We start from the raw sequence: 14780 nt of genomic DNA, 5'->3' as shown, positions 1-14780 counted from the left end.
TCTTGGAAAATTAGAAAACAAAAGCCTCGCCGTGGCTAAATGCTACAGTTCTTGCCTAAAAGTATAGCCACATTGCTCTACACAACAGTTCAGAACACTTGTTCCAGGACACAAGTTGACATTCTAAACAGAGAACAGAAATACTGCTGCCTCCCAAACTAGTCAACAGACATTCCCTCCTTTAACATGCCACAAATTAATCTATTCCGTATTTTCTGCAGGTCTGTCAAGTGGCAGTGGTAACTGACTTTTGCTAAGCAGCATTTTCAAAAAGAACGAGTCCTTCTGCAGCTTTAAAACTTGCTAGACCAACCTGGGCAAGCCTGGTTATTAATATCGGGAAGATATTAATAGCATGCCTGTGCAAAGGTGGTACAGAAGTAACATTTCAACAGCATATGAGCCTCTAATTCCAATTTTCTTAGACAATGACTTAAAGAACAGGTGCCGCCCCAGCATTAACACGAAACGCAACTATCAAATAACATTAAAGACAGTGCACTCAAGCTGGTGAAACAAATTTGCTTGTGGCAATATGAGAAGAAAATATTTCTGATGTAGAAACATATGCCACTACACATTTTTCAGAATATGGCATTACCCACTGCTTTGTATGCATGGCTTCACTGGATATTTAAGTTGCATTTCATAAATAGCCTCTATTAACTTCTTTATTCCAAATATATCAAATTAGGGATAGCATAGTCTTCATTAAAAGTTTCTATTTACATGAAAATTTAGAGTAACCAATCACTCTAACTTGGGAAAATGAGCCAAAACAAAAAAAAAAAACAAACAAAAAATCGTGTTTCATTGTATTGGAAAAAAAATCAATTACAGAAAGCCTGACACAGCCAAGATATAATTATGATTAACATCAGACAGACATTCATAAGAAGTGAAAAGTGCAGTTAGAACATTCAGTGTGTCAAGCAGAGTGAATGTGATACCAGCTGCAGAGTACTTCAATACAGTAAGTACTTCTACTGTGTTTCTTATATAACACAAGTTAAATAACAGGCAAGCGTAAAGTTAACTACCCGCCTTCTGGTATAGGAACACAGGCATTGCAAGGTTATTTCTACACCATTTTAGAAAGGGCAGCACAAGTAGTATGTCAGCACTGCCAAGAAAAAAGCATTCTGGTAATCTCACTGTGGAGCATCTCCTTTCACTTTGCCATTATGACCTGTGTGCACAAACTAAGCTGTATCTAATTATTTTTGCATTATAGTAAAAAATCAATGGGTGTGAAAATGAGAGCAAATTCTCATGTATAGACAGAGACAGATTTAGGAAAAAAAAACCAAGAAAATGCTTTATCCTGTGATGTACCCACTGCCCTTTCCCCGCCTTCTCTACAGTCTCCTATTTGTGGCAGTAAAATCCTGCTGAGTTTAATTAATGCATAGAATTCACTTCCTCTGGTTTCATTTTAATTATGAGAGAAATAAGAAAAGAATAAGTATACATTTGAATTGCAGTGTGACGAGGGATATTAGCTACCTTGAACTGTTTAACTGAAGTAACTGGGAGTAGTACAGCCCTGACGCTGCAGGAATTCTTATTACCATAGCTTTTTCTGTATTCCTGCAAAATATTTTGCAGTCAAAAAGAAAGTTTATTCCGCCATCAGTGCTCACTTGTACAAGCTGGCAACTGGTCTAGCAGCACGGCCCAGAACAGCAGCGGATTCCCGTTCACCCACAAGTGTATCACCCATCTGTTTGGAGGAACGATAGGGCTACGTCTTGCAGCCATAAGCTGTGGCAGCAGTTTTCGAGGACTAAGCAAGCCAGCTTTATTGATGCCTTGATAATCAGAACTGTGAAGTCAGAGCACTTGGAAAAAGCTTACTGCTGAAGGGACCCATCCCACTTCTTGGGTCATGAAGCAAGCACTGGTGTCTGTGCAGCTGCAGCTATGCTGGTGATGGTATCAAGCTGCATCTCATTTAAACCTGGCTTTTATGAATCCATATACACCCCCAGACTTCAAAAAAGTAACCTCAACTAATAGGAAAGTGTTACGGCTTCTAATGATAACAAAGTCTAGCTTTTTAGTTTTATCACAGATGATATTCCAGTACATAAACGTAAGTCCAAATATTGCCACAAATGAAGATGCAGCCTGGATGGCCCATGGTCATTCACACATGCTGCAGTCTATCTTGACTTAAATCTTACAGCTTATTTACTTTTTCTTGCCTACAACCAATTTTTAGAAGGCTGAATATTTAAAAAGGCTAAATGTATATAAACCAGATATGAAATTAACATTTTCCCCTACCAGTAAGTACTGTAAACTATAGATACAGAATGTTTCACATCGGAATTACACAGCCGCAATGACAAAAGAGAAAGGTACTCTCTCTCATTACGTATAAGCTACATTAATGAGATTCTCCGGGAGAAAATCTAGTCCTGTACTACAGTTGTAAGGAACAGCTATACGAAGTTCATTAAAGTTTGAAAAACTTATCAAATTACATTGATTCTCTAGGCTAGACCTTTCATATACATCTTGTCCAAAGAAGAGGCAGTACCCAGGTCTGCAAGTAGATGACAGCAGTATGGGGATAGCTCTAAAAATCAAGTCCGCTTTTCTTTGCTTACAGATAGAGTGTTATTTTCCATCATCTATCAGTCACAGTAGAATCGGGGAGGGAAGGGACAACTCAAACTCCTTTCACTCAGTCCTTGTATCTATGCACAGGTGACAACCCTACTGAATAGAAAGCCCATCCCATTTTAAGCCTCATAACACAAAATTAAAACATCTACATTGTGCAAATGCATGTACATTCCTCTTCTCCAGTTATTCTTAAGGAGAAAAAAAATACCTTAGCGTATAAATTGAGGAAAATCCAGATGCTATGTCTAAAATATTCCACATGTTCCCCTTAAAAAGCACAGTGAAAAAACAGATCCAATCCATTTGCTCAAAAAGGTCCAAAATTTAAACATATCAACCATTTCCTACCTTAAAAGAAAAAAAAAAAAATCCTTTAAACATACAACTTTACTTAAGTAAGCAGCTAAAAGAGTTTCGAGTTAGTTTTAAGTTATGCCTTTAATTTCCTTCTTAAAGATAATGAATGCATATACAGTCATGACACAAGCTTGTATGGCCTTTCATCTTTTTTTTTGGGGGGGGTAATTACAGATACAAAAAAAGCAACTTGGGTAATTAAATACAGGTGTCAAGGGCCATTTTTGATGCCCAAGTGAAAACTATCAGCTGGATTCCAGCTGCCACAGAAGAAAAACACAGATCTCCCACAGGTCCTATGACATCTTCCAGCTCTGTGAGGCTACCTTTGATCACCTGGAGCACATGAAATGGCACTCAAGGTCTATATTTGGCAATTAAATCACTCAAATAGTCCCACTGATTTCCATATATCCCCAAGCAAGTAACCAATTCTAATGCAAGAAGCTGAGAGCATAATCAAAAATATACATTGGAACCTAAAATTATTCACCTTTAGCAGTAGCACAGAAGATTTTGGACCCTTACAAATCAATAATAGCAGCAGCCACAGGAAAGGTGTGGTATTACCATGCAAGAAATTAAAATAAAATACAATTATCTCTCTCAAACACCAGGTTACAGGCTCTATTAACATTCTGGTTTGGGCATATAAGTAAAACACTGTCAGATCCATATACAAGAAATACTATTCATAGTGGTGTTATTTCAAACCATTTCAGAAGTCTTCTGACATCAAAAAGCACACAAGAGTAATCCCTTATTTGCCAGGAATACTGGTGCCGATTCATGTAACCAATTAAACAATAGCAAAGGTCATCTTAAGTGCTTTTAGGTATAAGAGAAAAACAAAACAAATTCTACATAAACCTATTTCCCCAATTTGCAAACTTGCTGAAGAGAGACAAAGAATAACAAGGCAAGAAACTTAATCCTCAGTTGGGTTTACGCAAGAAAGAAAGCAAAGCACTTACCGTGTCCTGAGATTTATCTTTGACATCATAGACTGTTAGTTTTATTTTAGTCTCCTCATAGATGGGGTATTCCGGTGGGAAAGTCACACCAGTCAAAAACAGTGGATCTCTTGTACCCTGTGTAACACGAGTGAACGTTCTGTAAGGGAACAGCTGTGCAATGTGTAGGATGCTGTTACGGCTGTACAGTTAGCTTTCCACAGCAGAGAGATGTGAACAGCCAAGTAGTACCCAGTCAATAGGAAAAGAGGACAACTTTAAAACTTTGTCAGGAAAATTTAAAAAAGCTTTTGGAAAGTTTTTTAACTGGAAAAGATATTAAGAGCTTCTGAAACAGAGCCTAGCAACATGTTTTTAAACAGCTCAGCCAGCAGGTATCAGTATCTGGAATACAACCTACAATAAACAAACCCCTTCTTTCTCCCCCAATACTTTCTGAAAATATCACAATTTCATAGTAATTTAAATGAACTAAAGATAACAACTTGGACACGTACACAAGGAAAAAGACATCTTCATTAAGCCACAATAAAGTGCTTATAGAAATATTCCAAACACTAAGGTTTACTGATTTGTGGGGCAGGGATTACAACATCCCTCTTTAGGAAGTTGTGGAGTTTGACAACATTCCTGTGCTTTGTAGCATTAGGATTATATCTAAATGCTGTACACAGAAGTAACTGTATCATAGCTTCAGATATACAAACAATTAAATGAATCATATGAAATATTGATTATAATTTCTTCATGTTTAATTATACTTAATTTCCAAAGATTGGTAGGCCAGTATTCTTAAACATTCTATTAAGTAAAATAAAGGATCTTGCACAATAGATGTAATTTCTCTTGAAGAAAATAACTTCTCTGTGTCCTTGTCCTGTCTCCTCCAATATTTGACTATGAAGCCACGAGCCTGACACAACAAATTTAGGTATTTACTCAGATCTAGGACACTATGTTAGAAAATGCATAAACTTATATTAAAAAAAAAAACAAAACCAAAATCTATTCCATCTTCTGCACAACATAATTCAAAATGGTCTGCAATGAAACATCCTGATCAGAGAAGAGATATTTGAATTAAGCAGTTTCAGGATGGTTGATGGCCGAAACCATAACAATTTAGTTAATAGTTGGTTGAAACTGACCACATAATTTAAATATTCTCATGGTATTTAAGAGTTAAAACAAGCCTTGGATAAAACCATACACGTGTTTACAATAAGACTTCTCTCTTTTTAAGGAGTTTCTCCAGTAAGTTAAGCAAGATACACCTACATTGCCTGCCCACACTTAATTTTCTCTGTCACCTATTTTTTTGTTGCTGATGCTGATGCTTACAGGGCAAAGCGAAGACAAGCAAACTCGGACAACTTTTGCTGTAATATGTGATGCAAGTTACTAATTATTTCATATAAAGTCACAGACATTACGTACACACACTTTTCCCTAATTATAGAGGTAGGCTATTTTTCATATTGCAAGTGTTAACTTTGTAATGTAAAAAATCGAACAAGAAACAGACAGGATAACAGACCACACAGCAAACCTATATTATTCTGTAATTTAAAACCACTTTACAAACTTACTGTACCCTTAACTCAGCTTTAGTTTGCATTGCCTTGTCCTTCCATGAGAGCAACTATACCCTTTTTCACGCTAGACTTATGTCTGGAGAACTGGCATATTCTCTACACCTCTGCTTGGAACAACAGAGCTTTCATGAAAAGCCAAGTTCGTTTCTAACTGTTTATCCTGGTTAAATGCCAAGAAGTACAGTACACTCCTAGGTATGCTTTACTAACTGCCAGAGCATGCTTGTCTTACCTAAGACTATGTACTAACTTGTTTTATTTCTCATTCACTTCTATGGAAGAAATGAGCAATTCATTAATCAACATGTTAATTGAATAAGAAAGACTCTCACCTCCACGATTTCCGTGCTTGAATATCTCGTCAGAATGTGCTCTGCAGGATGTACCACCGAGACTTGTATAAATGTATTCAGCTTCCGATCACGGGTAGCAGCCACTAGATCCTTGCATGCTGGAGACGGTACAAAATAAAAATAAAAACACTCAAAAGAAAACTCTGGGAAAACACTGTCACAGGCGCAGGACAAAGCAGACTACGCTCCAGCTCCAGACTATATCTCTAGAGACAAGCTGATTTAACAGAGGAAGTCCCTTGGAAGTAACTTACAGAAATAGGAAGTCACATGCCACACAACTGAACTGAGATTTCGTTTCCACTAAAAATACTGCAGCTTCTGCAAAGCTCCCTGCCAGAGGCTCGTCGGCACTGGTATATGAATGTGCGTGCGCATACACACTCACTTAGACATACTGCAATAGTAGGTAATTTTACATAAGCATGCATTTAATTTGCCACAAAAATCTCCTAACTCGATCATCTCATCTGACTATTTTCACAGTACACGACCATTTTAAACACAATCTAAAGCAGTTAAATGCTATCAGTGATTAGTTTCATTTATATAGTCTCATACTACATTATGAACTTTTTAGTATAATTAAGTAAAAGTCCACATACCTAAAAGCAGGCAGCATAATAACCAATTCTTTTTTCAGTGACTGGCATACAAGTGGGAAGAATAATTGCATTCTGGCTATATATCATTATTAAAACTCATTTTACCTGACAAACATAAAGAAATTCAGTTCTTGTTTAATAATTAATTTTTATCCTGGGCTCAGAGTTATGCAGGTGACCGAGTTCACTCTGTAGACTAACAAACCTCATGCCTTCTAACACAAAGTATGAAAGCACCAAATGAAAACGGAAAAGGAAGAGGAATGAAACAAATGCACTCTTTGCTGCTCTGCACAGGGGATGTAGACCAACAGGGCATGCGTAGGCTCAAAAGTAAAACCCATCCTCAATAAGGAGTACACAACAGTGAATACTGTGATAGGATCTGTCCAGTGTTTTCTGTGGTGCATCAAATTGCAATGGGATCTTAGCAGCCCAAGGGAAGAAAAGAAAAGCCTGCAGTTTGGTTTGGAGACACTGTCAAAAAAGACTTGAGAACATTTTCTAGGAGTAACTGCCAACCAGGAGATTCCTCAAGTGCAGCTGACCTTTAACATTTTAAAAGGTAAGTCAGATTATCCTCACAGCAAGCAAACCTGGCCTGACAAGAAGCCAGGGCAAGGAAAGCTCTGATACAAACAAAAGGCCAACTCAGCTTGGTTTAAACTGTTTTTCAGTTTGGGCTCGGACCTGCTGCTTGAGGAAATAGAAGAAAAACTAGCTGGTGCTTTTTTACCATGCTTTCATAACAATTAGAAGGGAACAAAGAAACCATCAAATCTAACCTTCGTGGAATACTTTGACGTTTTAGCTTTACCCAAATTTCCAAAGAAATCTTTTGGTAGACAGTCTCAAACTGACCCTAACATAATTTGGTGGTAAAATGGGATAAAAATAAAGGCTTGTGCACAATGAAGTCTTTATGAAACGGTTGATACAAGAGCACCAGAATCAAATAGCAAGCTGCCAGCAATTCCTTGCTACCAAAGCTCACCACACTATTGAAATGACCCTAAATATTAGCACTACTTGATACAATCTGAAGAATTATATGAGCAGATTTACTGAAAACGAGTTACCAAAGCACAAAGGTTTGGGCAGAAATCTGCTTATTTGAACTATATCCTCTCTAAAGCTGACCACAAATGCAGCACCAGATCATTGAAATTCCCAGGTACAACCATTTTCATCCGCACAATCCCAGATCTTGTGCCACCACCCAATCTTTAAATGTTCCACTCACTAATGGTGTTTGTAGAACATAGCACTCTAAAGCATAGTTTCAGAATAATGGCAAGAGAGCTCATGTTCACTACCAGAAGCTGGAACACAGAGATACAGTCCAATTTTTCACACACACCACAAAGGAAAGCTAGCCAGCTCACAGCTTAATGGACTGAGATGGATACACTGGAATGGAAAACCAGAGACAGATCGGAATTTAGGGGGAAAAAAAAAAAAAACCAACAAACCAAAAATACACCCCCACCCCCTACCCCCCCGCAAAAGGCTACCAGTGACTCTGGCAGGAACCTTACATCTAACTCTTGTAAAAGTTACTAGTAAATGATGAATGGAAGTAAATTCCCCGTAAATAAAGGGTTTGTTTTACTTGTGAGATGCTTTAAACATATTAACTAGATGTGATTAATTCTTTTAGCAGCCAAGAGCACCAGCTTCTCTCCTACAGATAAACCTTTAACAATAGGAAGATGATGCGAACTAAGCAGTCACCACACCTTGGTGATATCTGAGCATAGGAGACAATTTCCGTGATAACAGGGCAACCCAGTCATTAAGATTATTTTCCTGTAAAGAGGGACCTTCGCAACATGGTCTTCAATTTCACAGGGTGGAGTTGATAAGAAGATAGTTTACCTGCATATCTCCAATGGAAAGGATCAGCACAAAGTCTTAGAACTCTTAGAACTCAATGCAGGAGAATAAACAAAATAAAAAGCAACCTGCGTCTACTTTCATGACAGAGACATTTGTCTCTATTGTGACACTGAGCTACTCCTGTTCACAACTACCCTTTCAGTCACCGAGGATATAAGAGAATAAGGTTGTCACTGGCAGAGAACTGAAGACTTAGTATAACACAGAGTTTGTGAATTTGAGCCATGGTGCACCACTTCCCTTAAAAACAGCCCTACTGAAATGTTTAAGGAAGGACTACATTTAAGTTAATTCCAAAGAACAGGAGAATTTTGTTGTATCTGTTCACAGTCCAGCAAGTTCCACAGTCCCATCCTGCATCATTGAACTTTTTTTTCCAACTATTTCATTAGCAGTATCTTTGAAAACCTTAGGTCTACTCAAAGAAACAGTCAGTGCTCTTTGGACAAAGTGAAACACTACATGGCTGTGAAAGTGAATTACCAGCTATATGTTACACATTTAAATACAACTGTTGGGCATTATTGACATACTGCTCAAAAAGAAACAGCTGAAAATACAAACATGAAAGGCACATTAAGGCTGTTTTCTTAACCACAAGTGTTAGCACAGTGAAAGCAGGTAACAACATCAATGCACATTCTATCACAACTTATGTCCTAGCAGAGCATATACATAGGTCACACTACTTTTCAACACTTGGCTACACTTGAATTAATTCTGGAAAAAGAAAAAAAAAAATCAACAAAACTCAGTGAACTGAAGTGACAGCTTGTACTTACACGTCAAAAGTATATGAATCTACTCATTGTGACTGTTGACTCAGTGTGCAAAAGCCTGAGTCATCCATTCCCTCGGTGATCCCATCTCTGCTAAGCCTATCAGTGTACAACGAATGTTTAAGGAAGAACTGCACTAGGAATAATTTATGCTTTTATATCAACAAAGAAAAAGGTTAAGCTGGCAGGAAGAAACAGCTTCTCTATACACTACGCAAAGAAAAAGAAGGCAAGAAAGACAGCAAAATAATCACCGCGTAGAGCAAGGTGAAAGGCTGCAAAGAAAAAGAATTGCTGTAGAATATATTTACGAATACTCATGTGTTTTACAAAACCCTGTGGTGTATGTATAAAACTGCCTTACCATTTAAAATGCCTTGAAGCGGGCAACATTTTAATCAATGTTATCTTTTAACACTTATTTTCTACAGAGTAAACCCAAAGAGAATATTATTGCATTTCCACTAGTAGTGTTGTTCTACTATTAAAACTATATTATTGTTGCATGAATCACAGCTCCTTCTCTATCACCAATGTCTGTGCATTGTCCTGCACATTCGAGTACTACTATGATGCACACAAACCACACGTGCTGTAAACACAAATCATACAAGTAGATATTTGATTCTCAAGTCCTGCCACACCTAATATGTCGCTGTTCTCTACGCTACACTAACATGCTGGCTGGGCTCTTCATCATCCTCCTGTGTGCGTGCATGTGCATGTCAAGAAACCCAAATAGTTTGGAAATTCATCATCTACCTTCCCTGAAACTACAACTCTGAGCAGGCGTTCAGCACAGTTTCAAGCACTAAGCCCACTGGAGCCAAAATGAATTAATCTGGCAGAGAAGCAGGGAGATGCAGCATTTCCCAGAACTGAAAAAGATCCAATAGCTGAAACAACTGACTCGGGCAGAGGGACTGAAAGACATCCTCAACTCAGAGTTCACAGAGTTGTCTGGGAAGGAAGCCAAGGTCCAACCCACAAATTATGAAATGCTATTGAAATTGCAATGTTTATTTTTGTTAGTGGGGAAGTTAGAACACATTGGTGAATTTCTTCCCAGACTACGAATTCACACAATATATGTAATTAGCCTACGCGGCAATTAATGAGGTAGCTTTTCCTCTGACCAGTGACACTGTTTGCCATAGCACCATTCCTCCCCATTATCCAAATCAAAACAGTTTCCAATAGGTTGGCAAGGGACAAGAATTAACCACCCCAGCCCCGGTGTCTCACGGCCACGCTATTTCGTATGCTGTCAAAACAGCACAGAACATTAGTGGTATCTGAAGACAAGGGGCATGGGAGAAGAATGTCTCACACATATATACATGGGAACAGAATGTTCAACATTTTTTAAATTTCATTGGCATTGCAGCAGTGTTATTATCCCAAAGCAACCTAGTTTATAAATAATAATGTACAGTCTGTCTTGATAGACTAATTAACTGAGGTGTAGCTACTCCTTAGTGGGCAAAAGGACACATTAAATAAGAGAACACTGCATTCAGACCTGTGCTACATGCAGAACGCTAAACAGTACACAGTTTTCTTTCCTCCCCCTGCGGGGTGTTGAGGAGGATAAGGAGGTGTAAGAGAAGAAAGTGCACGTCACTACTGCTTCTGCCTCTGCTGAACACACAGCGCTAACCAAGTTTGCTGAAAAGAACACCTTCAGGCAGGCACAAATAAAGGCTTAGGAATAATCCAACTTCAGAACGTACAGGAAAGCTCTGGCCATACTTTCGAATTAGAAGTGCAAATGCAGATGCTAGAGGGGTGAGAACAGGACAGCTATGTGTTCTCTGCATGGCAAAACATGCCTGAAAGCAACCAAGACAAATGTGTGAGGACTGATATCTGCACAGAATGATATTAATGAGCACCCCACCAGCTAGTGCTATATAATAAATATTATTAATTGGTTTATCATAAACACAACTAATTATTTGTCTCATTTGTCCCAGGAATGCTTCAGTTTATTGGTGTGTAGAGAACACCTCTACCTAGGGACCAAAAGAACAGAGAAGTTATTCCCAAAACAATTTGCAATGTGGACTGCCAAAAAGTTTCACCATACAACACTAAACATCAAAGGACGCAGCCACAGAAGTTACAATATCCACATTATCGAAAATAAGGACACAGTTACATTGTCATGAAACAGTATTAGGAGGGACTCATTAACACTAGTGACTAAAACAGACGCTCAGACTAGGATAACTTCTGCAATGAAAAGAACATCAACAGAAGATTTGGACCACATACACAAATACCTAAAGATCCACTGATTTTCACCTAAGAAAAAGTACAGAATCACTGTTCCTGACTCTAGGGATGACAGGCTTGTATAAAAATAAAATACATATCTGTTCTCTGGAATGTACAGCTGGTTGCTAAAGTAACCTAGTTATATCTCAAGGAAATGCACATACATAATACAATAAGTACCATTCGAGGGATCCTGTAATTAACACCAGGAAAAAATATTCTATCAACAGTACAAACGGAAAGAGATGACAGGGAGGTCTTACCAGATGAAGCATAAAGATATCTCAGTGACATCTCTACAAATACAGTTTTTTGGAGGAAAAAAAAAAAAACCAAATGCCACCAATATTAGCAGTACTCACTGTAAGCAATCTATCAATTTCTGTCCAGAAAAACATGAATCATTACCCACTTAATTTGCAGCTAAAAGAACACAATTATTTAGGAGTCACTGAAATAAGATAGACACAAGTGCCACTGGCTATATGCTGATGGAAGGCAGCAATAAGTGATCATGCCCAGGAGCCGAGATGCCAGCTGCACTCATCATTCTATTTGCATATGAAGTGATAAATCTGGTTAGAAATACCACTGTGAAAATCAGAAGCAATCTATTTCAGAGTAAGTTCTGCACACCCAGGGTTTTGCAGGACTAAAGAAATTTTAGGAATTGTCTTCTGTTCAAAGTCTCATGCTGGACTAGAGCTAAAGTAGAGCACTTTCAAACTGCATCCTTCTGCCTACTCCAAGAAGGTAAAATAAATGCAAAGGCTTAGACTGTAACGTTGCATTGCCATTACCAGGAGCGATAATAGCCATTTCCTGAATGTGGGTTTCAATACTTCTGACATGTTAGAACAGGCCTATTTCATATTACAGCTCTGCTCTTCAGCCTGAATAAACCCAGTTATTTATAGAGTTTAAGTATGATAGATGCAAGAGACTCAGGAAAGTGACTGACTGCATCAGCATACATTGCACAGGCATCGTATTTCCACTGCAGAAGCAAAGGCATGGTTACACGTGTTAACCATCCATTTCGTGCAATCTACTTTTGGGTAGTGCACTAATCCACTGCTAAAGTTAGGTGACCTGTTCCAGCACATTCACTGCTAACGATCAAGTTACTCCAGCTTTATTTACTGCCATTTAGAACTGACTTCCACCACCACTGTGCTCCAAACTTCAGCTACACAATGGCAACGAGGTCACAGAACGGAATTTCTAGCTTTGCTTATAACAGCTGGCTCCTAAAATTATGAAACAAACGGCTCCTGATTAATTTTCTTAAACTCGTTAATTTTTTTCAACTATGCCTGAGAATGTGTTTCTGTGTATCTTTTCCATGCTATATTTAGTTACAAAAAAAGTAATTTTTTAAAAATGACTGCATTTCCTTACTGAGTGCACAGTGCCTCTACCAGAACTCTGGTTTTTTTCTGAGATGATGCAGTAGTGTAGCGACAGCAAAAAGCAGCTCTTGCAGCTGCTTTAGTTTCTCAATTATCTTCTCTAACTTCTGTCCAAAACTATTCTGCTCATGGCACTGCCCATTAATGGTATTTGTGCTCTGACCTGAAGGTGACTTCAGTTTGCTGGTGACAGAAACGAGGAAAGAAGAAAAAGAAAGTTTGAAATCTAACAAAAACTTGCTATATATTACTACACTCCTGAATAAATTCGCATCAAAAAGGATTTTGATACTGCTATTCCAAGAGTGTAATTTATTTTGGTATTGGTATTTTAGAATACCACAAAAGGGTTTAAACTCCCCAGAAATAGAGCTAAACACCATTTCCCCTTCCACCTTTCCCAATATTGTCATTTAATCTAATAAAGAAGGAAAGAATCTAATAAAGAAGAAAACCTACTGCAATTTCTTTCAGACATTTCTAACTATCCCCCAAAAAATGAATGGTTAGAAGTTAAAGTATCAGCTGAAGAATTAGAATAACAAATGGGATACAGAATTTCTTTTTTTCTTTTAACTGCAAGTTTCTTTATGCTATAAGCTCACAGCAAGCGTTCAGAACCTGTAAAAACTTTTCAGATTTATAAATAAAATATAGTCTGCTGGTTCCTAACTTTGTCCATCTCTTCACAAATAAGCACACAAAAATATATCAGCAATACCACAAGAAGATGAAAAGAAACAAAAGTGCCAATTCTTTCTCAAAGTTATCAGCCTGCCACATGTTTTTATAATAACACCATACATTGCTTCCTTTGACATAAGCATTTATACACTGCCATACCAGTTGTCAAGCAAAGCATTACATGGTTTTGATCCTCAGTGTGTAGTATAATTTTACAACACCATAGAGACAGTTTTTTCCTCTAATATGTAAAAAGAATTCAGATGTTGCTTAGCTGTAATACAAATCTATGTCATCACATACATCTTTACAACACACTTTAAGACATGGCGAGGAAAGAAGCTTCCCCTGCAAAACAAAGGAAGGCAGGCAAGCAACACACAAGTCCAACAACTACAGCAGATAACAAGCTTCAGAAAGAACCCTGAACAACCTGAAATCTTTTAGGGCGCTTCTTTACTGCACTACAGCCGCTTTGAACAGCTGTAAGGGAGCTGCTCTGGACTCTGGGTAGAAGTGCAGCTACAGAAGCCCAGACCTAAGCAGGGAGTGGATCCACCCTGCTTCTTCAGCATTGCATTCAGACTGGACAAGAATTCAGGGTCCCAGAATTACGTTGCTATTACCACTCAAGATAGCTATGTCAACACTGACTCGAGCACATCTAAACAAAAGCAGTTTTAGAGGCTGCAATAAGGATGTCCCTTTCACATAGACACTAACTATGAAAATCAGCTGCTTGGCCATAGCCCTGTTGCCCATGAGACACTGCTAGTAGATAAACTATTCATTTATTCTTTAAGTGAAAATGTGACATAGCAAAGGCAATTATGGATCTAGAGCAAGTCTAAAGTAGGACCACAAAGATGATCAGAGGGGTGGAGCACCTGCCATACCAGGACAGGCTGAGAGAGTTGGGTCTGTTCAGCCTGGAGAAGAGAAGGCTCCAGGGAGACCTTATAGCGACCTTCCAGTACTTAAAGGCAGCATACAGAAAAGCAGAAGAGGGGCTCTTTATCAGAGAGTGCAGGGATACAAGCAGCTTTCAGCTTTTAAGCTGAAAGAGAGGAGATTCAGATTAGACTTTAGGAAGGAATTTTTTCCTGTGATGGTGGTGAGGCAGAGGTACAGGTTGGCTAGAGAAGTCGTGGATGCCCCATCCCTGGAGATGTTCAAGGCCAGGCTGGATGAGCATTTGAGCAACCTGG

At 38.4% G+C, this 14780-nt stretch overlaps 1 protein-coding gene across 8 annotated transcripts in view; it reads right to left on the bottom strand.

Moving 5' to 3' along the window:
* INPP4B (inositol polyphosphate-4-phosphatase type II B) overlaps positions 1 to 14780 on the bottom strand; it is a 328507-nt gene that overhangs the window by 172348 nt on the left and 141379 nt on the right. For all 8 annotated transcript variants that reach the window (XM_054065533.1, XM_054065540.1, XM_054065532.1 and 5 more), the window contains 2 exons: positions 5893 to 6011; positions 3966 to 4082 (listed from right to left, as the gene is read on the bottom strand). In XM_054065533.1, coding sequence (XP_053921508.1) covers positions 3966 to 4082; positions 5893 to 6011 — 236 coding nt within the window. The remainder of the gene's footprint in view (positions 1 to 3965; positions 4083 to 5892; positions 6012 to 14780) is intronic.

The sequence above is a fragment of the Cuculus canorus genome, chromosome 4 (assembly GCF_017976375.1).
Source record: "Cuculus canorus isolate bCucCan1 chromosome 4, bCucCan1.pri, whole genome shotgun sequence".
Classification (NCBI taxonomy): Eukaryota; Metazoa; Chordata; class Aves; order Cuculiformes; family Cuculidae; genus Cuculus; species Cuculus canorus.
The sequence above is the reverse complement of the archived record's forward strand: the minus strand, read 5'-3'. Positions and strand labels throughout refer to the sequence as shown.